The 26,396-nt window shown below is 44.5% G+C and overlaps 1 protein-coding gene across 1 annotated transcript in view; it reads left to right on the top strand.

The window, feature by feature from the left end:
• The window catches only part of cttnbp2nlb (CTTNBP2 N-terminal like b), a 95,436-nt gene extending 70,516 nt beyond the window's left edge, over positions 1 to 24,920 (top strand). The window contains exons 4-5 of the mRNA XM_072480142.1: positions 3,822 to 3,929; positions 13,322 to 24,920. Of these exons, the coding sequence (XP_072336243.1) occupies positions 3,822 to 3,929; positions 13,322 to 15,028 (1,815 nt within the window). The 3' untranslated portion in view covers positions 15,029 to 24,920. The remainder of the gene's footprint in view (positions 1 to 3,821; positions 3,930 to 13,321) is intronic.
• The last annotated feature ends 1,476 nt before the right edge of the window (positions 24,921 to 26,396 follow it).

Below are 26,396 nucleotides of genomic sequence, written 5' to 3'. Positions count from 1 at the left end.
GAAAGGTTGAGGGTGCTTGGCCTTTTCTCATTAGAACGGAGAAGGATGAGGGGCGACTTGATAGAGGTTTATAAGATGATCAGGGGAATAGATAGAGTAGACAGCCAGAGACTTTTTCCCCGGGTGGAACAAACCATTACAAGGGGACATAAATTTAAGGTGAAAGGTGGAAGATATAGGAGGGATATCAGAGGTAGGTTCTTTACCCAGAGAGTAGTGGGGGCATGGAATGCACTGCCTGTGGAAGTAGTTGAGTCGGAAACATTAGGGACCTTCAAGCAGCTATTGGATAGGTACATGGATTACGGTAAAATGATATAGTGTAGATTTATTTGTTCTTAAGGGCAGCACGGTAGCATTGTGGATAGCACAATGCTTCACAGCTCCAGGGTCCCAGGTTCGATTCCGGCTTGGGTCGCTGTCTGTGCGGAGTCTGCGCGTCCTCCCCGTGTCTGCGTGGGTTTCCTCCGGGTGCTCCGGTTTCCTCCCACGGTCCAAAGATGTGCAGGTTAGGTGAATTGGCCAATGATAAATTGCCCTTAATGTCCAAAATTGCCCTTGGTGTTGGGTGGAGGTGTTGGGTTTGGGTAGGCTGCTCTTTCCAAGAGCCAGTGCAGACTCAAAGGGCCGAATGGCCTCCTTCTGCACTGTAAATTCAATGATAATCTATGATTAATCTAGGACAAAGGTTCGGCACAACATCGTGGGCCGAAGGGCCTGTTCTGTGCTGTATTTTCTATGTTCTATGTTCATTACGAACCAACAACGCAACGTTATCCCATCGTTGTCAAAGTGCTGTTTGTGGGACCTTGCTGTGCACATATTGATTGCTGTGCTTCCTATGTTATAGCAGTGATGACACTTTAAAAGTACATTGTTAGCTGTAACGTGCTTTGGGATGTCCTGAGGCCATGAAAGGTACTATTTTATGAAAACAAAACACTTCTTTCCACTCATCACCATAGGGTGTGTGTGAATTTGACATTTTAAGAAACATGGTAGAGAGAAAATTGCGGAATCAACGTTTCAGATGAAATAAACTTGTATAAAATATGGTTTGGCCCCATCTGAAATATTGTGTCCAATCTGGGCAGCACACTTTTAGGAAGGATGTGAAGGAATTAGCGAAAAAATTAACGAGTAGCTCCAGGGATGACTATCTTCAGTTACCTAAGTAGATTGGAGAAGCTGAGGTTGTTCTCCCCTTGGTGAAAGAGAAGATTGAGAGGAGATTTAAGAAGCTGTTCATAATCATGTGGGATCTGAACAGAGTTGATAAGGAGAAACATATTCTTGCTTATAGAAGAGTCCAGAAACAGAAACCACTGATTTAAGGTAAATATCAAAAGAAGTAAAGGTGACACGAGGAAAACCTTTATTATGCTGAAATAGTTAGGATGTGGAATGCACAGATTGAGATTGTGTTGGAGACAGATTCAATCTAGGCTTTTAGAAGGGAATTGGATAATTATCAAGGGGAAACATTTCAAGGCTACAGGAAAAAGACGGGGGGCGGAATTTTCCCAAAAATTGGCAACGTGTCAATGTCGTCACGGAAATCAGTGCAATTCTAACCGGCAACCGATCTGGACGGCAACTTTAAAGCGCGTATAAACATTTTTTACCCCCCCACTTGAAAATGCTGCGCCTAAGGCACAAAACGTCTGATTGCCCACCCCGTGGGTGATCTGAGCACTTCAATCAAGAGGGCTCTGCAATTAAAAGGCTCCACAACACTTGCAATCATTCAAGCCAGAAGGATGGCAGCGAGGAAACCTGCACCACGGTTCTCGTGGGGGCCCTCACTCGTATGTTGGATGCTGTGGAGGAGATACGGGAAACAATATACCCTCTGACAGGACGGTTATATGCACTTTAATCCCGAATGGCCAGGATCAGTTGGATGGTTATGTCTGCCTTGGCAGCTAATGGACCCTGACTGGCAGGCATTGGGGTCCTGGCAGTGATGCAAGTCCAGCCTCTTGATCTTGTGCAACCAAGCATTGAGCCCTGAACCATGACTATTCATCCTATTCTTTGATTTTAAACTATTTTGTGTAAAACTAAATTAAAAGAACTGAGGGACAAAATAAAAGGGGAGCCCTTAAAGGGATACTGCCTTAAACAAAATCAAAACCCATGAAAATAAAATGTGATTAAAGGGACTGTGAGGAGCTGACGTTGCTATGGGTTAACCCTTGATGGCCAAGTCGTGTGACGAGCACGAGTCTTTGGAATCTTAGGGGGCACAATTGCTTTCTGCTTCAGGGAGACGCAGAGCTAATAGGCACCTTTCTTACTCGGGCTGTATAATTCCAAGATCTCATTGCTCTCATACCTCATGCCTCCTGGACAGCTACACCAGGGTGCGCACCATGTTGCTTTCTCTTTCGGGGCCTCATCCACCCAGCCCATTAGGTCCAGCTTTTTGACTCTCGCCACACCCCCAATTCATATTCTACAGATGTGGAGATGCCGGCGTTGGACTGGGGTGAGCACAGTACGAAGTCTTACAACACCAGGTTAAAGTCCAACAGGTTTGTTTCGATGTCACTAGCTTTCGGAGCGCTGCTCCTTCCTCAGGTGAATGAAGAGGTCTGTGAAGAGGATGAAGAGGAACAGACCTCTTCATTCACCTGAGGAAGGAGCAGCGCTCCGAAAGCTAGTGACATCGAAACAAACCTGTTGGACTTTAACCTGGTGTTGTAAGACTTCGTACTATTCTACAGAGAGCAGACTTAAAGAACACTAAAAGCTAGTCATACAACATAGATAGCAGAACGCAGAACTATTCACGCCACTGTGACCCCCTGCCATTTAAGCCCCAGACAGCTCTCTCGCCCTAGACTCCTCCTCTTTGCCCCCCCCCCCCCTACCCCCCAAAGCCTCTCTTTTTCCTCCCCTCTCACCTCTGGAGCTGGCCAGTGGGCTCTGTCCCCTTGGACTCCATGGTGTTCACCTCCTTCGCTGAGGTCATGGCACCTGCTTCACCTTTTTAAAATGCAGTAGTAATTTGCACCGGCGTGGCATCATGCCTGGTGGGTGAGAAGATTTGAATAGGGCTGAATATCATAGATTATCATAGAATTTACAGTGCAGAAGGAGGCCATTCAGCCCATCGTGTCTGCACCGGCTCTTGGAAAGAGCACCCTACCCAAGGTCAACACTCCCACCCAACACTAAGGGCAATTTTGGACACTAAGGGCAATTTATCATGGCCAATCTACCTAACCTGCACATCTTTGGACTGTGGGAGGAAACCGGAGCACCTGGAGGAAACCCACGCGGACACTGGGAGGATGTGCAGACTCCGCACAGACAGTGACCCAAGCCAGGAATCGAACCTGGGACCCTGGAGCTGTGAAGCAATTGTGCTATCCACAATGCTACCGTGCTGCCCCAATATGTGACATTAACCACGCTAGGTATAGGGTGATAGATTCAAATTCATGTTAATCGGGTGTGTGCCCTTCCTGGGCTTGAATCTGATTGCGTCATTGGCCAGGGTCTGGGAAGATCGCGATTGGAAATCCCATGTTTGACCTCTCTTATATTTAACAGCTGTTACAGAATATGTGCCTGCAGCTAAATGGCCGGCTACATCATGCCCAGGGAGTGGGACTAGATAAGTTCTTGCAGACAGCCAGCACGGATACAATTTCCCATGTGTCGTCCCTCTTGTACTGTAAAAATGCTATGTAAAATTGTAAACTCAAAAGTTTCTGACATAGTTAACGAGCATATTTCAGAAAAACAATGCATCTGGATGGTTTTCAAGAGCTCTGTTTTTTATGATGATTGAGGTGGTTGCTTTTTTATAGGTTATTCTGGACCTAGAAGAAGAGAGGCGAAGACATGCCCAGGACACAGCTGAAGGGGATGATGTGACCTACATGTTGGAGAAAGAACGTGAGCGACTCACTCAACAGGTATGAAGAATTTTTGCTTGTGTGTCTCCTTTGTATGAATCCTGTTCAAACAAATAGTGGTTAGCTCTGCTGCCTCACAGCGCCAGGGACCCAGGTTCATAGAATTTACAGTGCAGAAGAAGGCCATTCGGCCCATCGAGTCTGCACCGGCCCTTGGAAAGAACACCCTACCAAAGCCCACATCTCAACCCTATCCCGACACCTCCACCCTGTCCCCATAACCCCACTTAACCTTTTTTTGGACACTAAGGGCAATTTAGAATAGCCAATCCACGTAACCTGCACATCTTTGGACTGTAGGAGGAAACCGGAGGAAACCGACGCAGACGCAGGGAGAACGTTCAGACTCCACTAGACATTGATCCAAACTGGGAATCTAACCTGGGACCCTGGAGCTGTGAAGCAACTGTGCTACCGTGCTGTCAATTCTGGACTTGGGTGACTGTCTGTGCTGAGTTTGTACGTTCTCCCTGTGTCTGTGTGGGTTTCGTCCAGGTGCTCTGGTTTCCTCCCACAGTCCAAGGATGTGCAGGTTAGGGGATTAGCCATGCTAAATTGCCCGTTAGTGTCCAAAGATGTGTAGGCTATGTTAATGGGTATTGGGATAGGGTGGGGAGGGTGCTGGAGTGGAGTGCTCTTTCAGAGTTGGTGCAGACTCGATGAGCACTGTATTTTTGAGAAGAGAAGATTCACACACTATGAGCGCGGTTCCACGGCCACGTGTGCTCTCGCTTGAGCGCAACACGGCCAGAGAATGCCGGAAAGACTTCCAGCGAGTCTCTCAACAGGCTCCACGCCTCCCGGGATTCTCCGAAGTCCTGCGAGACATTGGAGTCGGAATCCCGCCCCAAATGGGCAGGACCGAATGACGCTCGCGGAAGTAGGTCGTAAACCTACTGATGGCTTACCTGCGTGGGAGCCACCGGCATGCCTCGATTCTTCAGACTCCCCAGCCGGGCACAGATCAGTGTTGGTCCACAACAACGTGGACGCGGAACGGCACCTTGGGGGGGTCTTCCGGAGGGTAAGTGCAGGTTGGTTCCCTGGCCTTCCCCCCTGAACGTGGGCACCTTGGCACTGCCAGCCTGGCACTGCCTACGTGCCAGGGTGGCATTGGCAAGGGGGGCCATGTCCATGAAATGAGGGTGGGGAGGGAGGTTTGAAAAGTGGGGGAATGCAGAGCAGGTAAGGAGTGGAATCTGGGAGGTTGGGGAGGGGTGGGGGGGTGATGGGGGGTTCCTAGAAGAGAGGGGATTCTGTAAGGCGCTTGGGAGAGCCTGAAGAGGGGAACCCCTGGGGCCCCATCGGAACAGAACGTTCATTGTGTTCCACTTCCCCACAGATACTGCCTGACCTGCAGCATTTTATGTTTCTGTTAGCATTTAAACCTAATGGCTTTCTATTGATTGAGGCTGACCTAATTACAGATCAGAAGAAATGGGAGCAGTCAGCCATTTTGGAGCCTCAAGCCTGCTGCACCAGTGAATAAAATCATGGCTGATCTGATCGTGGCCTTAATTCTACTTTACTGGTTGTTGCCCATAACGCTTGACTCCCTTGCAGCTTAAAAACCTGTCTAACTCGGCCTTGGATATATTCAATTACTCAGCCTCCACGGCTCTCTGTGGAATAGAATTCCAAAGACTAATGAGCCTCTTGAGAGAATAAATGTTTCCTCATCTCCATCTTTTAATAGGAGGCCCTTATTTTGAACTGCGTCCCCTAATTCTAGATCCCCCCACTAAGGGAAATATCCTCCTGGCATCTACCCTGTTAAGCTTTCTCTGAACCTTGTATGTTTCCGTAAAATTGCTTCTTAATCTTATGACCTCCAATGAGTACAGGCCCAACCTGCTCAAACGTTCCTCCTAAACCAATCCCATTATCCAGAACAAGCTTAGTGAACATTCCCTGAACTGCTTTCAATGCAATTACATCCCTCCTTAAGTAAGATCCAAACTGACTCCTAGGTGAGGTCTCACCTATGGATTAGGCTACCGAGTTGGATGATCAGCCATGATCATAATGGATAGCAGAGCAGGCTTGAAGGACCAATTGGCCTCCTCCTACTCCTATTTTGTATGTTTCTACCACCGTGTACAGTTTTAGCAAGACGTTCCTCCTTTTATGTTCTATCTCACTTACAATAAAGGCTAACATTCTATTTGCTTTCCTAATCACTTGGTGCTTTTGGATTCCGGTTGTTGCTTTTCCCCTCTCCAACCAACAAAGTCTTGTATGTTACGGCAGTAATGTTGTTCCACAAAAACAGCATTTCACCCGTGTGACTATCTGAAGGGTAAATCTGGACAGCTCTATTCAATCCATCTTTATAGATTTGCTACACTGAGCCAAATTATGCCTCAAGATATCTGGCAAAGTAAGGATAATTTAGATATGGGATGTTGTTCAACAGATATCAAAAACAGGTCAAGGAACTTCACTATGGCACAGACTCAAATTTATATTTATATAGCGCTTTTAACATGAAAAATGTCCCAAGCACTTAATAATTGGCCATCAAGCCAAAGAGGTCGGTAATAATAATCTTTATTAGCGTCACAAGTAGGCTTACATTAACACTGCAATGAAGTTACTGTGAAAATCCCCTAGTCGCCACACTCCGGCGCCTGTTCGGGTACACTGAGGGAGAATTCAGAATGTCCAATTCACCTGACAAGCACATCTTTCGGGACTTGTGGGAGGAAACCAGAGCACCCGGAGGAAACCCACACAGACAGGGGAAGAACGTACAGACTCTGCACAGTCAGTGACCCAAGCCGGGAATCGAACTCGGGTCCCTGGCGCTCTGAGGCAACAGTGATAACCACTGTGCTACGATATTCCGAGGGTCACTAAAAGATGAGGTGGATTTTAAAAAGGATATAAATGGAGGAAAGGAGAGGGAATTGAAGAGGCAAAGGGATTTCGGAAAATAATTCTAGAGTGTGGTTCCCAGGTAGCTGAGGGCAGTTGTGGGGCCGTGTGTGGAAGGGATGCACAAGGCCGAAAACATGAGGACAGAGTTCTGTAGGGCTCAATTAAGGCTAGAGCAAGTTTTGGAAATAGAGAGGAAGAGAGGTCATGAAGATTATCATTTTGCATCAGCACCATTGGATGACCAGGATCTAATTGGTCAGCAAGGACACGGGTAATGGATGAGCAACACTTGATGTGGTAAGATAGGATGAGGACAGCAGCGGTTTTGGATGAGCTGAAATTTACAGTGCTTGGAAGATAGGAAACTGGACAGGACAGCTTTTGGTATATTCTGACTTGGAGATGAAAGTCATGATTGAGCATTTCAGAGCAGGTAGGTGGAGGCGAACAACGTAGTGGAGTAGTAGTTGTTCTCGAAGGAGCACATGGAAGCTCAGGATTGGGTAGGATGTCAAGCTTTTAAATAAAAACAAAGAGCTGGAAAAACCTCAGCAGATCTGGCAGCAACTGTGGAGAGAGAAACAGGGGTTGATGTTTTCGAGTCCAATATGGCTCTAAGGAACCTTTTAAATAGACTGGTGATATAAATGCAAGGACATGTCCTGGTTCTGTAAATTTTGCTTCTGCATTTATAATTGCTTTGTTGCTGACTTTCATACACTAAGGGTTGTTACCTACATATTGGATTTGAGAAGTTTAAGGCAAGTTTATAATCTGGATAAATCCATAACATATAAACACACAAAATGGCACCCAAACCCATTTAGACATGATATGACCATAATCAGTATTGATTAAATCTTTAACAACAAAGATATAGAGCGGGGATAAAAAAGACCTTGTGGAAAATTCAGGAAATGTTTTGTTAAAAATAAATTTCCCTGACTTTTGGGCAGTCAAGCGAAGCTCTATGAGACCATAGTTATTGGTAATCCCTCACAATTCATAATAATAACAATTACAATTGAATAGCAACTTTCCCTGTGAATTGGAAATGTTTTTTTCATCCTGGAGATCATCAAATTTTCCTTCGAAGGACTGGAATCAGTCAGAAACCTGCAGCAGTGCTAACCACTGTGCCACCGCGCCGCCCACGGTCTGAGAACGATGAGAACCACTGAAAGAAAATACTACTTGGTGTCAAATTTAAACTTTTCTACTCTAATTTTATATTCATATCCATCTCAAATAGCCTACCCAATCGAATTGAATTAAATCTTGTTTTAAAAAACTTCCGTCAAATCTCCCCCAAGTCTGTTTTAAAAAATATATATTTTATTCAAGGCAATTTCATGTGAAGAAACAAAAGCAGAAAAACAGCGAACCAACATTCTAAACGACCAACACCCTCTCTTTCCCCCCGCCTGCTCACCCAATACCCCCCCCCCTTGCCTACCCCTCAAACCTCCTTAAAGAAATCAATAAACGGCTTCCACCTCCGCGTGAACTCATCAGACCCTCTCCAGCCTCGGGGATTCTGCCAAGGTCGCTCACCCACACCCCCTAACCATCGCCTTGAACGCTTCCAATAGCGTTCTAGCCATGACCTCCCCCGTATCCCCGAATGGCGACCCGTGCCCGCTCACACACTACCTCATCCGCCCACATCCAGCATCCACTGCCCCCCTCCCCTGGTCCACTTGCAAATCCGCCCAATGCGGCATGTGGTCAGAGACCACGATTGCCCAATACTCCGAGATAACCACCACCGCCGGCAATGCCTTATTGAGCACGAAAAAGTCAATCCGGATGTACACCCGGTGCACGTGGGAGAAGTATGAAAATTCCTTCACCCTCGGTCTCCGGAACCTCCACGGATCCACACCTCCCCATGTGCTCCATAAACCCCTTCAGCTCCTTCGCCACTGCCTTCACCGAGCTCGGGCTCGATTAGTCCAAGCTCAGTTCTATAACCATATTAAAATCTCCCCCACCCTTGATCATCCGGTAACCGGTACGAGTCCAAGTCTGGAATCTTCCCCAACATCCACCTTGTGAAATTTACATCATTTGGGGCATAAATGTTTACCAGGACCACTAGCAACCCCTCCAGCCTCCCAGTCACCATTACGAACCTCCCCCTGAGTCTGCCACAATTTTCCCAACCTTGAACGCCACCTGCTTATTCACCGACACCGCCACCCCCCTCGTCTTCATGTTCAGTCCTAAGTGGAGCACCTGCGCAACCCATCCTTTCCTCAACTTTGTCTTGTCCCCCATCTTTAATAAGTGCGTCAAAAAGGCACGTCCGCCTTCAGATTCCTCAGGTGCATGAACACACGTGACCGTTTGACCGGCCCATTCAGCCCCCTCACGTGACCAGCCTCGTTCAGCCCGCCCCCTCTCCTGCCGATCAGCCATATCCCTTTTTTGGGCCAGCCGCTGTCCCAAAAATGGGCTTAGGGGAGAGTGTGTTCTTTCAGAGGGGCGGTGTAGATCCGATTGGCCGAATGGCCTCCTTCTGCACTGTAGGGATTCTATGAACTGTGCCACATCAACCACACCCTTGTCAGCAACCCTGCCCTCCCCCCACCCTTAAACAAAACATCAGCCCCATCTCTTCCACCCCCCGCGCCTACCTCCCGACAAACCCCCACTTCACTCCCGTTAACCAGCCCTCTCAGCTAGCATGGTGGCCCCCATCCAACTTCCCTGCCACCCACAATCCATACCCCCCTAAAGAGCAACTAAAGGTACACTCACAATCGATGTTGCCCCCTGTGCCCTCTGAAAAACTCACTCCAGAAAAACCGCCATCAAAGATTCTTTAAAGAAAAATCTTTTCAAAAACAAGCAAACACACATGCAAATTCCTCCAGTTCAATGTCCTCACTCTCTTCCCAGTCCATTGTCTCATGAACTCCCATCGCCTGTTCTGGCATGCTGAAATAGTACTCCCGCTTCTGTAAAGTCACCCAAAGGCCGACCGGGTACCATACTCTGCACTTCACCCCCTTTTTAAAGAGTGCAGCCTTGACCCGGTTAGACCCGGTCCTCCTCCTTCGCCAGTCCTGCTCCCAGGTTCGTTCTACGCCTGCAGCTCGTTCCCTTCCAGGTGCATTTCCGAGTCTGGCTCTTCCATTGGAGAATCTTCTCCTTATCGCCCATTGCCCTTGACTGCTCCCCCACCTGCGGCCTCCTCATCAGCGCCCTATGTGCTCGGTTGACCTCTAGGGGCAGGTCAAAGGTCCTCTTCCCCATGAGCTTCTCCAACATTTTGTCCAGGTACGTGCTGGCCTCTGAATCTTTGATGACTTCAGGGATTCCCACGATCTTCAGATTTTGTCTTCTGCTGCGATTCTCTAGATCCTCCACCTTCTCCTTCAGCCTCTTTTGGGTCTCCTGCATTACCCCCACCTCAACCAACTGCTCCTCGTGCTCCCCCACCGCCTCATCCACTATCTAGATCGCCTGGCTCTGGGACTCCAGCCTCTGCTCCCCTCTCGATCTCTGACTTAATCGGTTCCATCACTTTGGCCAGGTCTTCCAGGTCCTCCTTCCTCTGCTGACAGAACTTTCCATTTCGGAACTCTATTAGCTGCCCCATTAACCACTGGGTGGGCAGGGCGACACCCTTGCCATCTACCATCTTGTCCTGTGGAGCACCACGAACACTCTCCTGTTCCAGCAGCTCTTTTCTTCTTGCCCCACTCCTAGTTTGTGGATCCATCCACCAGCCACAGCAGAGGAGCAAAACCTTCCACAGACACTCTTGCACTAATATATTCGCCCTTCGGGTGGGGAAAAGACCGAAAAAATCAGCCTTGAGCAGGAGCCACCAAACGTGTGACCGCTCACTCCATGGCCACCTACCTGAAGTCCTTAAGCCGGTGTTTCTATAGATAGTTCCAACTCTTGCTACAAACCATTAGGCCAGATGTCATTCTAGTTATGCTCTTTTACATCATCTCGAGAGGCACAACATCCTTTATCAATATGAGCTGGGCACAGTTATTTGTGTAGATGTACCAAAGCCATTTGTAGCCTGAATAATAGTTTTATACTTGATGGTCTTTGCAATTTAACCTAAAACATGATTTGTTTTCCCAATAACCAACTTTCACTGCACGTGCACCTTTAATGAGTGATCAAGAATTAGTCTTAGGCTTTGTGAAAGTGAGGCATTCTGCGACCACTTGTGCATGTCCAATTTTAAATGCTGCAGTGGCTTCAGCTGCCAAAGCATTAAGCTCTGGAATTCTCTCCCTAAATCTCCCAGCCTCCCTACATCTCTGTCCTCCTTTAAGACTCTTCTTAAAATCTACCTCTTTAACCAAACGTTTAGTCATCTGTCCTAATATCTACTTGTTTTGTTTTGTAACACTGCTGTGATGAGCCTTGGGCTGTTTTACTACGTTACGAGTGCTATATAAACACAAGTTTGCTGCAAGGATTATTGATGGAAAGAGGAATTGAAGGGCAAGTTCCCCAGGGGCCCACACTCGCATCTTTCAGTAGATGGTTATATAGATGTGGAGGTGTTTGAAGAGAAAAGTGGAGGGAGGGCAGAGATCTTCAGATAGCTGTTGATTTTTTTTTTAACAAAGAGGAGCTACTTTTAAGCAGACATCATCGTTCAGATTTGATAGTGTTTCTGCTTTTGAAAAAATCAGAACTCTCCAAAAATATATCCCTGAAGAAAACCTTTGCTCCACAAAACCATTCTTTGCTGAAATCTGCTGGATGTTATGTGCATCTTATTAGCTATGCCACGAAGCTGCGTGATGTAATTGTTTTGGCGCTCAAGCTAGTTGCTATGCAACTAACAGTTCTAAGAGTCTGGGAATCTGCCATGGGACAGCTGATTATTCATTGAGTAAGGAGAGAAACGCCTCCACGCTGAACCTTTTGTGAGCTGGGTTGATGTTGAGACACCTGCTGGTGTGATGCAGCCCATGGTCTGTGCAATATTGCTTTACCCTTTCAGTGGAATTGATGAAGTAATTTCTCTAGTTGTCATTGGTGCTGAACCAACCCATTTATAGATTTATTCAGATTTCGTAGCCGTTCCAAAATGTAATTTTAATATTACTGTGTTATCCATGTGTGAATTTAGCTGCCAGAACACATGCATTTTCAGGGAGCATTAAAAGGCGAAAGGATGAACTTGTTTTGGTTGTTAATGATGTGTAAAATAATATGTTCAGGATCAGGGGAAAGAGCATTGTGCATCCCTATTAATTATGTGCTCATCATGCAACCGAGAACTAAACTTTTGTCAGTCTGCCGTGTGCCTAATTCTTCTCATGTTGTATCTAGCAGGTGCCTTCTCTGCTTGTATTACCATGACCAGCGTTGAATACTGCTTTAAAGCTTTGTTAAAGATTCATTACCACTTCATTACATATTATTCTTCCTTATAAATATTCAATTTTAAAATCAAGATGCCCAGCTCTGGTTTCAAAAGTCGATCAGCAGATCGCTTTATAAAGCATTAGTTAGGCCCCATTTAGAATACTGCGAGCAATTTTGGGCCCCACACCTCAGGAAGGACATACTGGCACTGGAGCGGGTCCAGCGGAGATTCACACGGATGATCCCAGGAATGGTAGGCCTAACATACGATGAACGTCTGAGGATCCTGGGATTATATTCATTGGAGTTTAGGAGGTTGAGGGGAGATCTAATAGAAACTTACAAGATAATGATTGGCTTAGATAGGGTGGATGTAGGGAAGTTGTTTCCATTAGCAGGGGAGACTAGGACCCGGGGGCACAGCCTTAGAATAAAAGGGAGTCACTTTAGAACAGAGATGAGGAGAAATTTCTTCAGCCAGAGTGGTGGGTCTGGAATTCATTGCCACAGAGGGCGGTGGAGGCCGGGACGTTGAGTGTCTTTAAGACAGAAGTTGATAAATTCTTGATTTCTCGAGGAATTAAGGGCTATGGAGAGAGAGCGGGTAAATGGAGTTGAAATCAGTCATGATTGGATGGCGGAGTGGACTCGATGGGCCAAATGGCCTTACTTCCGCTCCTATGTCTTATGGTAACCACAAATGGTGCATCGAGCATGAAACAGCAAAATGTGAAACATCTTGAGGGAGACAGATTTTTCCTTCTAAGCTGCTACATGTTTTTTTAATTTAAAAAAACCATACTACACTTTAATTTGTGTTGTACCAAACCCTCTCACCCAGCTGTTTCTGCCTTCCTCTATCTTAGTCTGTGGCAGCTGTCAAAGTCTCAAGCTGCCTGTGAAATGGGGTCAGCTGCAGATGAGCAAAACGATACAGCTGTGAATGTATTTTCAACAGAGGCCTTGTGATAAGTAGCAGAAAGGCTATACACTGCTTGCTTTGAACTTCATTCCTGGCAGTGATGCAGGACTTCTACTAACGGTGCCAATTTAAATATGAATGATGCGTACTTTTCATTGGGAGGAATGCAGTTAAGTTATTGAAATATAATATTTACATTTTTGTTCTGCTTCTGCCCCAAAATTCACCCTTTCAGCTGGAATTTGAAAAGTCGCAGGTGAAGAAGGTGGAAAAGGAGCAAAAGAAGCTGTCTACGCAGCTGGAGGAGGAACGCACACGGCACAAACAGCTAACCACCGTTCTGATGAAAGAATGCAAGAAAGCAACCAATAAGGCAGCAGAGGAAGTGCAGAAAATTGCAGAGTTGAAATTAAAGCTGGAGGAAGAGATGGCCAGAAGCGGCGAACAGGGAGAGGAGTTGGCCACCGAGAAGAGGCGGGCCTTACAAAGGGAGGCCCAAATGGAGAAACAGCTCTCCGAGTTTGACACTGAGAAGGAGCAGCTGCGGGCAAGGCTAAACCGGGAAGAAAACCGGGCACGGGCCCTCAATGAGGAAGTGGCACATCTGAAGCAACTTATTGAAGAGCTTAGAAATGGAACAGAAAACTCCAATAAAGTATCAGCAAATGAACCAAAATCACCAGGAACCCTTCCAGTAGAGGATGGGCCTAATAAAAGCAAGTCGGTGCCCCCTTCATGCCAAACTGATTGCTCTCATGTGAAAGTGTCAAATGGAAGTGATGTAAACGAGAGACATTGCTCATCATCAACACCAGCTGCATTTGTTCCACAATTAAATGGACATTGCACTACATTTATGGTTAATAATGGTGATGGTCAATCTACTGACGAGAATGGAGCTTTTAGTCTTTTCTCAGCCGAAAACAAACTAGCTTCTCCGCCTCTGGGGCACATTGTTGAAAATGGAAGTGCTAATGTGGCCTCTTGTGCTGCGCCTCATTTCACAGGTGGAACCTCACTTTCTCCTTGCAACACCGTAAACTCTTCAGCTGCCTCCTCGGTATCGTCTTCGCCATGCTCATCGCCTGTGTTGACTAAGCGACTCACTAGTTCGACAAGCCCCAGCAGCAGCTTCCAGTCATCATACCAGGCTGGGCTAAATCAAAGGTTTCACGCTGCTCGATTTAAATTCCAAGCTCAAGCAGAGCAAGATCAGCAAACCGGTGTCTTACAGAGTCCTCCCCCAAGGGATCTGTCGCCCACTACCTCAGATAGTTCAGCTGCGAAACAGTTGGCTCGAAATACTGTCACCCAAGTCCTTTCTAGGTTCACAGGCCAGCCAGGAACTCTTAAAACTGCAAATAATTCCCCCTTTGGTACTGACTATCGACAGTTGGGTAGTTCCCCAAAAACACCAACTGGTGATGCCAATCAGTCACCAACCTCTAGCAAGGTCTCAAGTCCCCAAGGTCCATTAGCACCTGGGATAAAATCACCAACAATATCAAGAGTGGACCGAGGAAATCCTCCGCCCATTCCTCCTAAAAAGCCAGGCCTTGCACAATCACCTGCATCGCCGCACCCGCTCAGTCGAACAGCTGCAGACAGTGCACTCTCTGCTAAAAGCGAGCCAAGTGTTTCCAATTCTGTTCAACCGCAACGTTTTTTTAACTGGCATGAAACAGGGAGTCATGAGGAAGTTGCATCTAAATCTTCTTTGGAACCAGACTCAGCAATGGGCTCTGAAGAAGGGACTAAGGGTACAATACTAGTGGGAACAGTGCCTAATGAGCCAAATCCTACAGCTTCCCTGAAGCTTTCAACAGTCTCCACAGATATTTGTGTCACCACAGTGGACTTGCCAAACACCTGTGGCATGAACAACAGTTTGATTACGCCATCCAGTAAAGAGATTGATATACTTCTACCAACTAATAGTTAATCTGTCTAGAAATGAAATGTGAGTTATGCTTTTCTTTCTCGATTGCAGATATATGAAGTTTCTTAATTGCATCACAGTTTATTATTTATTTATAGGACATTTTGTATTTGTACAATATCTGGCTTGCTATACATTATTTTTTTCAACTTCAGAAATTATTTTAGATTCTTGTGTTTCTGTTCATGTTAATGAATGTTTTATATATGACCTTTAGTACTAATGTCAAGGCCACTGGTTTAAGGCTTACGTGGGAAGAATAACAGTATGTTGTGTAAAAGCAACATCCTGAAATCCCATATAATAAAACACTTTCTTATTGAGTCATAATTATCAAAAGTATCACAAAATTAATTTGTTGAAACAGATAGAAATTCTAAAACATGTACGAGAAAGTTTGATTCATTCATTCAGCATAAACCAATGACTACGACTATTCTATTTGTTTTTACTGCCTTAGACTTGAGTTGTAATTGTGTTGATACACGTGGCAAAACTGGCACAAATTGGAAAAGGGAGGGGGAGGAGGTTATAACGCATGGGAAAGACATAATTAGCAAACATAGTTAGATGCATTTGGGAGCCCAAACCCGTTATTGGCTGCTACGACAATCTTCTGATGACTACATTGATGTTGTAACAATAAATTGAGTGGATTTGGATAAAACAGTAAAAGATCTGAAGAACCTCTTCCATCCAACATAAAGGGCACCGGATTTGTTTTGTCCTGTCTCATGACTATGATATAGCTCAGCGACTCAACAATTATATTGCAATATCTGGTAGTGGTGAAGGAATGTATTTTCTTTATATCTGACATATGACTCCATTCAAGGACTTTAAGTGCAGTATGATGTGCTCCCTGGAGGCTTGAATTAAGTTTTCTTTTAAATTACATTATCTATGTAGTTATCTAGGGAGTGCTTCTAAAGGGTCAGTGGTGAAGTGTTTATTTCACACCTGGGATTTAGACTATTAGTAATTTGTGCTCTGTTGTTTGTCTCTTGATACTGCATTCCTTCAATTTGATTTCTTAATTGTCAAGTATCTGCATTGTGGTATTAGATGGTGCGGTTAATATTTCAGGCATCATGGCAGATGCAAACGGTTCCTTAATTTGTAAGTAATAAAGTTGAGATGGTTGCACAGTGATCAAAACAATATCGTTTACACCCACTGGACAATGCATCACATTCAGTTACTGGCTACGTCCAGTGACAAATTTTTGCCATACAGGTTTTGAGCAATCGTATATAGCAGTAACAGATGCAAAATCTATCAGTGGCCTGTTTAAAATAAATCACCAGCTTCTAACCTAACGAAACAAGGCAAGAGGATGACGAGCAATGAATCAATAGTATGTTCAAAGCATATTATACATACAAGGTAAAAAGATATAATGGCTGTCTTTTTTTCATTGAATTTGTAAAAATGCATTTCTTAACACCCATTCTGAACTTCTTTCAGGATCCCCCAGCAAAAAAAACATTTACAGTACATCTAGCTGCTTGGGGTCTTCCTATACCATGCACTTTTCCGTTGGTCAAAAGGCTGCAAGAGATTGTTCTTGAATTTCTTAACTTTCTATACAATGAGGTTGAAGCTTCATGATAGTGTCCCAGGACACATTGCCTTATTGCTTTCATTTTCCCTTGCAGGAAAGTAATTAATCTTTGCAACCATAGCTGCGAATGATATGGATAAACCAAAATTTACCCATTTTTTAACTAATTTTATCTTAAATAGTGTACTTTAAGTTTGGTATTAATTTGCATTTACTAAATGTTTAAAGCTCTGTGGTATTGGCCATTTTAACATAAATTAGATAGTTACAGAAAATATATTACTGTCGAATGTCAATCATTTGGTTTGTAGGTTCCAACGAAAAGTTATTTTTTTGTACTTGATCCGAGTCACAATTTTCTCCTAGTTCCTGCCAAAGTCCGAACTGGGGAGCCATGTGAAGGACATTATGCAATTCAGAATGAAATATTTGGAAAATTTATTGCATCCTACTGTGCCTTGCAGATATGTCTCAAAGGTGTTCAGATTCATTGAGCTACCTTGAAGTGCAGTGAATTTTATATTAAGGCAGCCATTTTTCCACACCCAATCGATAAAATAAATGTTCTGTTAATTTTTGGTACAGGAAGAATACTCGTCACTCGCAGCTCTTGCACTTCAAATATAGAGTCTTTTAATATTTACCTGAAGTGGATTCCTGTTTCATGCAATGAATTGCACCACTAGCAATGCAGCAGTCTCCCACTAATGTCCAAAATTTCAGATCAAATTAGTAACTTGAACTCTTAGTGGAGCGTCTCAAACCTACAACTTAATCGCCAACTGAACCAAACTGATGCCCTCACCAACTCGAAAAGGAACTCTATTTGGGGGTGTGATGTTTGGTAGATGAGAAAGAAAGCATGGCTCGGAAATTACTGATTAAAAGTCACTTAATTAGTAAACCTCTAGAAACAAGTAAAAAAATCTTCCACTGATGAAGAGAGTAGCCAATGGAAATAGAGCCGAAAGAGGTTGAGCTCCTGTCAACAAGGAACTGGTCAGTAGGTTGGAAAACGTACAATAAACTACAAATTCACCCAGTGTAACGTGGAAGCATGAAAAACAGTTTAATGATGGAGGTAAATACTGATATAGCTCTAACAGTGAAGCTGGCCACAATAATTCATAAATAGTGGGATTTAAGTAAATTACAATGCAAAACCCTATTTTGCAGCAAAATGTGACATTAACACATATAATATTCTTTAACATTCCTTCTGTGTCCCCATTACTTTAATATCCTCCTCGAACATACAATTAGCTGCCACGAGAACGTAGCTCCACTCACTATGTATGTAAATGTCCGAGTCCACAACTCTCAGGCTAAGGGTGGAATTTTGACCCTCTTAACGCAATTGAACGGCGATGTGGGCGGAACATAAGGCGAGAATCAGGAAACCGTGATTTTCCAAGCCCCTCACTGGTAGCGTAACGAGAAATTCACCAGCACGGAAGATCGGGAACCTCATTTAAATGCATTTTAGCATATTAATGGGTCCTCCCGCTGGAATTCTTTCTCTCGCCCCCCACTGAATATTCATCGGTCGACACAGCTGTACAAAAATGAGAACCTGCTGACCTCCCCTCCGAAAGGGATACCGGAGATGAATACTCAGGTCACTATCACTATCCAGGGTGCGACTTGTAGAGGGGAACAGTGGTGAGGATGCTGGAGACCCAGATAGGTTCAACCTGGGACTGGAGAAGGAGGTTGACTCGTAGGCCTTAGCAGCCTATCATAGCTGTGAGCCTCTACATTTAAAAGGGTCAGGCGGCCGGTATGCAGGCAACACTTTCATGCCTTTTTTTACTGGGCTTGCGATGATATAACCGCTGAACGACTGCCCTTCCAGAGTGGCAGCTGGAAAGTGGGTAGGAGGAGGTGAATCCACAGGCTCAGCACAGGGAATGACTGAGGTCCCTGGGTGGAGTCTTCTTAGAAGCCAGGCAGCATGGGCAAAGCGGGGGCACTCTTGACAAGGGGTGTTTTCCATCCTTATGAAACCTGAAGACACATGGCCAGGAGGGTGGGTGAGGAGGGAGCATGAACTCCCTTACTCAGGCAGCACTTTGAAGCCAGAGGGCAAGAGGTGTATAGATGTTCAAGGCCACTGGTTATGAAGGCCAGCTTGTCCAAGATTAGTGTATAGGTGACTGGCTGTTCAAGTTGGAAGGCTTGTTGAATTCACATCCTTTGAGAGTTGGGGGAAATGGGGTGCCCTCCAAGGATGAATTTGACATGCTAATTCAAGTCTTCACATGCATCAGGTGTGCCTCACCTGTTACAAGGGGAAAGCAGTTGCCTAATCAGGTCCCTGACCCTTCAATGACGAGTCAATTGTGCCAACTTAGTCAGCATTTCAATGCATGAGGGCACCACTGATTGGCACCCAATTTTTAACCCTTTGGAAGCCTGTCCCCTCACCCTGTGCCGAGATGGGCAGGGAGGGAGGAGGACCTCCTTGTGAACCTGCTCATGGGCCTGGCCAAACTCTCCATTAACAGGTCCAGGCGCGGGCGACCGAGGGGTTCGTCCAACCCGACTGTCCGCCCCTCTACCGCATCTACATTCGTGGCCAGGTGTCTCTGGAGAGGGAGCATATGGTGTCCACAAAGACCATCGAGGCGTTTTGCGCCCGCAAGGACGAGGGTACTTTATTGACCCTCTTCATCACATTTTAATCTGATGCTTAAAATTCATTTTGTTCAAGGCAGTGTCCCTTTCGGGCCAGCCTCTTTTAATTTGTCCCTCAGGTTATTAAATTTAGCTTATTTGGTTCAATCAAAATAGTTGGAATTCTAGCCCCCAGGCATTGAACTCCAAGGCTCATGCGTCTCCATAACAGAGAGATGATGCAGATGTAGTCCTCAACGCAAGGCATTGTGGTGAATTCACTCATCAGTCACCTCGTTCAGTGGATGAGGGGGGGGGGGAGTGGGGGCAGCATCTTTGTTTCCCCCGTGAGATTAGAACACAGGTCCATTGAATACACTCATTTATTTGATTACAATCGAACACCAGCAGTGACATACCGGTGCGCTGCGGTACGCGGCCAAGACCTGCAGAGGAGGGGGAGGCAGGGCCTGTTGATCTTCAGGGAGCAGGGCTACAGATGGTGGAGTCTCGCAGGAGATCCTACCAGTATTGGATGTTCCAATGTCGAACTTCCTATCTCCAGATGTCAACGGTCCAATGCTGGAGAAGATTGCATCTGTCCCAGGAGACAGTGGACCACTTGTCTCGGGTGACGCAAGAGTTGCCACCGTATGGACTGGGAGGTCGTTCATTGCCTGTGGCCCTGAAAGTTACTGTCGCCCTGAACTTCTGCACCAATGGCTCATTTCAGGGTTGCCCGGGCGACCTGTGTGGCATACCCAGTCAGCAATGCATAAGGGATGTCACAGATGTGTTATTTGCAAGGGCCTATATGTACATCAACTTGGACTGGGACCAGGTGAGCCATGCGTCAAGGAAATGGGCTTTGCCCGCATAGCAGGAATTCCCTAGGTGCAAGGTGCCATCGGCTGCACTCCCGTGGCTCTGCGTTCCCCATGGCAGCATAGGCCGCCATTTTTGAACCGAAGGAATACCATTCCCTCAATATCTAGCTTGTCTGTGACCACGCAGCGCATCATGCTATTGAGTACCCATTTCCCATGGAGTGTCCATGATAGTTACATCTTGGGGCACTCACAGATCCGAACCGTTTTTGAGGGCGAGCAGCGGCTGGAGTGATGGCTCCTCAGGGACAAAAGGTAGCCACTCAGTAGGTGACCGATGACGCCAGTGCAGAGGCTACAAACACCCGCTGAGACTCACCACAATGAGGCTCGTACATCAATGTATGCGTTGGTCGATTAGGTGATTAGACTGCTCAAGACACGGTTCCGGTGCCTCTAGGAGGACATAGAGGAGCGCCACACCTCGGGTCAGGAGGATGTCAAGGAAGGCAGCGGACCGTCAACCCACAGAGGAGGAAGGACCTTGGGTGATGGCTAGGGCCCGCATGGGGCACAGGGCTTGGGGCACACTCATTCATTCTCGGTTTGATGACGACCAGGACTATTGTGTGAAGACATCTCCCAACATTGGGTGTCTCATCTTCTCACTACTATGGGAAGGTCATCAATATGGTCACTCCATTCATGGGCAGGACGCTAAAGTGACTCACCGGACGCTGCAGGTGCGTGATGATGACTTGCAGTGAGGGCAGAGCGATGCTCACCTTAACCTCCGCATCATGTCTGACTGCCCCACCTGCTGTTGAATACCAGAGGTAGCGGGATGAGACCCTAACCACGAACTTGAATCAGGGCAGAGGTGTGAAGATGGCAGGATCCCCATTGGCCCCCCCCGCACTTCAAATCCACTTCAGGGACGGGTGAATTTAGGACGAATCTCAGGAAATCTTTCTTACAAAGTGATGATCATGTAGAATGAATTTCGAGTGAGAAATGGAAGTCTGCTCCATGTTGTAAATATTGATGTCCACACTGAAGGACTATCAATTCTGATACAATGGTTTCAAACTGATGGGCGTATTAATCAGTAACTGATGTGGGGAATATGTGGTCTGTATAGTACAGTAAAGTGAACATTCATATTTATAATATGCAGGCAATGAGTTGCAGCATAGTGATTCAGTTGAACACTTCTGATTTTGCATAGCTGAAGTGCAAGTTTTGCTATTTAGGGCCAAAAACAGAAAATGCTGGACAATCTCAGCAGGTCTGACAGCATTTGTGGAGAGAAAAGGAAGCTAACGTTTCGAGTCCAGATGACTTTCTCAAAGCTATTTAGGGAGTATGGCAGAATAAATAATTTTAATTGTTGCCTTAAATGTACCACCGAATGTATTACATTTCGATACATGTGTAATCTATGGTTTATTTCATAAGAAAATATTTTCAGTTTTGTCACTTCTGTGATATTGCAATAAGATGGTGTGAGAGTTATGGTGATAGTGACGTAGAATCCGAATAGAGTATTATAATACAGGAGTTTTCCCTGTTTTTTGCAACAAATTTCACCAGGAACTGTACTATACTAAATAATCAAATTCCTTAATAGTGCTTGATAGATGTTTTTCATAACAATTTAATGGGTTCCAAAGTTTTTCAATGCACACACTAATTATAAAACAACCCAAATGATGCTGTGCCTTTTTAACACTTTTTTTGTCCAATTGAGAAGAATCTGCTTGAATACAAGAGTTGGAGAAATCTGTTTGGATGTGTAATTCGGTGCCTTGTGCAGCCATTTCTCAAGGGTTCAAAGTTTGTGTTCAATCAGGAAAGAGTTCACACAGTCACTTTGTACTGTTTTTAGTTGGATTGAAGGGTGGTATCATCAGGCTTCGAGGGCCTGTTCCTATGCTGTTTTGTTCTTTGAATGTGGATGGCAAGTCTTGCACACTTTATCTCATATAGGGCTGCAAGTACTGCATCACTTATTTTTAAATTAAAAATTACTCTATATGGATAGGTTTATAAATTTATCATGGAGTCCAGAAATGCTGAAATGTTGTAACAGTTGAGGTGACCCCATGAAATTGATCCAATCAGTAACTCCCAAACTCATTATAAATTGTTCATGGAAGTCTAAAATTTGAGACCAATCTGCCAACTAACTAAATCTAACAATGTGCTAAATAATGTCTACACAACTAGGATTGCCTTTGCTATCTGCAAAGCTAGGGATCTTCTGATTCTTGCAAATCTAATTACTTTCTTTCATTATTTAACAATTACAGATTGCTTCAAGTTCATTTGTAGGAGAAACTGTAATATTAAACATGAACTACACCTCCCTTGATTTTTAAATGATTCACAAGAGCAGCCACTGAACTTGACTGATGACCTTAAACTTAAATGTTAATTTCACTGTATTAGAAATCTGTGGCAGACTACTGAGAGCAGATTAAATCTGGTCTAAAAATCTTGTAGCTTAATGCTATATAGTATTCTACTGAAATCGCTGTTGTATGAGAAAATCTGGATAGACTTGGACAAACTTGAGGTATGTAAACCTTCAAATGTACTTCTCTCACCTCCTCCGCCTTGGCAGTCAGCCACTTCAGGCCATAATGTTATTCCTTAGATCATTGTTGCTGAGATTTGCCAAGAAAACTCCTCTTGCTAGATTTTTTTTTAACTGATCTAAGCTCTATTGTAAAATGTTTAAACAGAATGACTTCTTGTTTTACATGTGAACTGTTCAGCCAGACTAATATTAAACGCTTGATTTTTGGTAAAATTAACATGCCAGAATGAGATACGTCACACTGCAGCTGGAATTATGCATTTTTCTACATGTAGTTATATATACTTTATATGTGTCATGTAGTCATTGGGCAGTAGGTAAATAAACATTTATATTAACGAACGAAAGGCTAACAAACAAATTACATGTTTGATGTATATTATCTTAAGGTATATAATGATTCCAGATGAGTTTTCGGCACATTTTAATCTCTATGTTCTTCCCATCCTTTAGTAGCTTGTTTTTCTGAGCTGTAGATAGGGATACGGATAGGAGTGGGGGTGTGGAGAAGTGTGTACTCTTCTTTGTAGTACAAAAGATTACCAGTAGCTGTATCTTCTTGGGGTGCCAAGAGTAGTTTAATCAACCTCATCCATTTAACCAGACCAATCTGTCCTAATCTCAACTACAACAAACTCAACTGACATACAAGATGTACATAAAGGCATTAGCACTAAGACATACAGTAAACCACAGCATCAAACGCTGTCTGAAATGTACCAGATGTTTTTATTTATTACAGGTTGCTTTGTATCTAATTCTACTATAGCTTCTGTGGCTTTCGGAAAGCTAGATTTACAGGTTTTGCCAAATATAAATCAGAACAATCCCCGTGCTTTGAATCACAGAAAAATACAGTGCAGAAAAGGCCGTTCGGCCCATCGTGTCTGCACCGCCTCATGAAAGGCACCTGATCTACCAATCCTAATCTCATTTGCCAGCACTTGGCCCATAGGCTCCCAAGTGCTCATCCAGGTACTTTTTAAAGGTTGTGAAGCAACCCGCCTCAAACACCCTCCCAGGCAGTGTGTTCTAGTGTATTGAGGGGGGGGGGGGTGTATTAACTTTTCTGGTCTTAATTTACTAAATAAATCAAGATATTAATTTCATGGTTTTTCACCATTCAGAAAATAAATCTTGAGGCACTTGCAGAGTTCTTATATGTGATTATTCTTGTTGTAAACTTACAAACTGCTGATACCAAGGTTTGCTTGCCACAAACAGCTGACTCTTGACAACTAGAATATTTAGCAATTCTTGACTCTGAAACTCTGCAACCTTGCAGATTCCACCATTATTTGTGAATGATCATTAAAATAGGAATCTTTTTGACCTCTTCTATGTGTTGAAAAAAATCCTAAATGGTGTATTGCTAGAATTTTTTATCTGTCAATTTAGAGAAAGAGTGCCTGTGCCATATGAACCCATGTCTGATATTTGATGTCTACTGAATTAGCTGATTGAATTTTGGGTGCTGCAGTCCTTCTGATGGGATGGTTTACCATCTGGGCTTTGCACTCCTGTTCACTAATCAGCATTCCTTGGTGGGTGTGTGTAGGCACGTTAGCGTGTGTGTAACAGCTGAAGATAGAATTGGGTCAGGAACTGTTGGCTTAAGCTGACAGTAGCAATTTGGGTGATACAAAAGAGAGCTGATCCACCCATAATAGATCAAAAAAGCCACACTTTCCAAAATGTAGGGGAGAACATCTTGATGCTGGGGTGAGATGAAGCAAAAAACCTGGACGTCTGTATGGTGATGACAAATCAGTGTGTCAGCTGCACTTAATATGAATCATCACTGCTTCCTCATTGTTATTTTGAAATAAATTGTGTTTTAACATAGCTTCCAGATTTATTATATTACTAACTCGCAATACAATCTGGTCTTGTGCAGTGCTTCCACCTTACAGCATAATCCATTGGACCAATTCATGTTCTTGTAAAAAAACAAAATTGTATGTGACAATATATTTTTAATAGTTCATAATCTATAAAACTTTTAGTTTCATACAGTGGAGTCAGTATTTTTTCAGACATTCTATGCACTGTACAACTAAAAATGCATGTAAATGAGTGATTCCTTTTTGTATTCATTAACAAACCTCTAAATCCAAAGCTGCTGCTTTTGTTCATACTTCTGAGAAACTTCAACTCATTCAAAATGCAACTTTTAAGTGCCTTTTGAATCTGCACGTTGTAAATTTTAAAAATTGTAGAAAGTACATATCACATATGATGGTAATTTCCATTAATCACAATAAAAACAAAATTCTTACCAAGAAATCTTGTGTTATATCTTTGTTTCAGCATCAAGTCAACAAATATAGGTAAATGAATGCTATTCTCAAGCATACTGGTAATTGGTAAAAGCACATCAGCCCTTCAATAAACAAGCTTGAGTATCGATTTCTCTGTTGTGATGTACAAAGAACAGTACAGCAGAGGACAGGCCCTCCAAGCACTGATCATGATACCATTCTAAACTAAAACCCTCTGCACTTCTGGGGTCCGTATCCCTCTTCCTAGCCTATTCATGGACTCATCAAGATGCCTTATAATCGTGGCTATGGTATATGCTTCCACTACCCCCCCCCCCCCCCCCACCACCACCACCGGAAGCACATTTCAGGCACTCCCCACCCTCTGTATAAAAAAAAAAAGAAACTTGCCTCCCATATCTCTGAACTTTCCCCTCCTTATACCTATGTCCCCCTCATAATTGATGTTTCCACCCTGGGAAAAAGTATCTGACTATCCACTCTGTCCATGCCACTCATAATTTTGTGAACCTCTATCAGGTCGCACCTCAACCTTCGTCGTTCCAGTGAAAACAATCCGAGTTCATCCAATCTCTCCACATAGCTAATACCCTCCAAACCAGGCGACATCCTGGTAAACCTCTTCTGTATCCACTCCAGAGCTTCCACACCCTTCTGGTAGTGTGTTGACCAGAATTGTACGCAATATTGCAAATGTGGCCTAACTAAGATTCTGTACAGCTGCAGCATGACTTGCCAATTTTTATACTCAATGCCCCGATTGATGAAGGCAAGGATGCCGTGCCTTCTTGACTAGCTTATCCACCTACGTTGCCACTTTCAGTGATTTGTGGACCTGTAAGCCCAAATCACTCTGCCTGTCAAGGGTTCTGCCATTTACTGTGTAATTCCCATCTGTATTAGACCTTCCACAAATGCATTACTTCACATTTGTCCAGATTAAACTCCAACTGCCATTTCTTCGCCCAAGTCTCTAATCGATTTATATCATTTTTTTCTATAAATTTAGAGTACCCAATCGTTTTATTTCCAATTAAGGGGCAATTTAGCGAGGCCAATTCACCTACCCTGCACATCTTTATGGGTTGTGAAGGAGAGATCCACGCTGACACGGGGAGAAATGTGCAATCTCCACACGGCAGTGACCTGGGGCTGAGATCGAACCCAGGTCCTCTACACCATGAGGCAGCAGTGCTAACCACTGCACCACCATGCTGCCCAGAACCGATCTATATCCTGCTGTATCCTCTGACAATCCTCTTCACTCTCCGCAACTCCACCAATCTTTGTGTTGTCCGTAGATTAATCAGACCAGCGACATTTCCTAACATAGCTGAGTTCCGCTAACACACCAGAATTGGGAAGTCAACCCGAGACCACCTTGTCTACAACTCAATTTTGGTGAGTGATCAAGGTGGAGCAAGCTGCTGAAAAGTCATTATATGACATGGTTAACGCCACAACATCAGAGGGCATAGAT

The sequence above is a fragment of the Scyliorhinus torazame genome, chromosome 17, assembly GCF_047496885.1.
Source record: "Scyliorhinus torazame isolate Kashiwa2021f chromosome 17, sScyTor2.1, whole genome shotgun sequence".
In the NCBI taxonomy this organism is placed as follows: Eukaryota; Metazoa; Chordata; class Chondrichthyes; order Carcharhiniformes; family Scyliorhinidae; genus Scyliorhinus; species Scyliorhinus torazame.
Note: the sequence above shows the minus strand (reverse complement) of the source record. Positions and strands in the feature narration are given on the sequence as shown.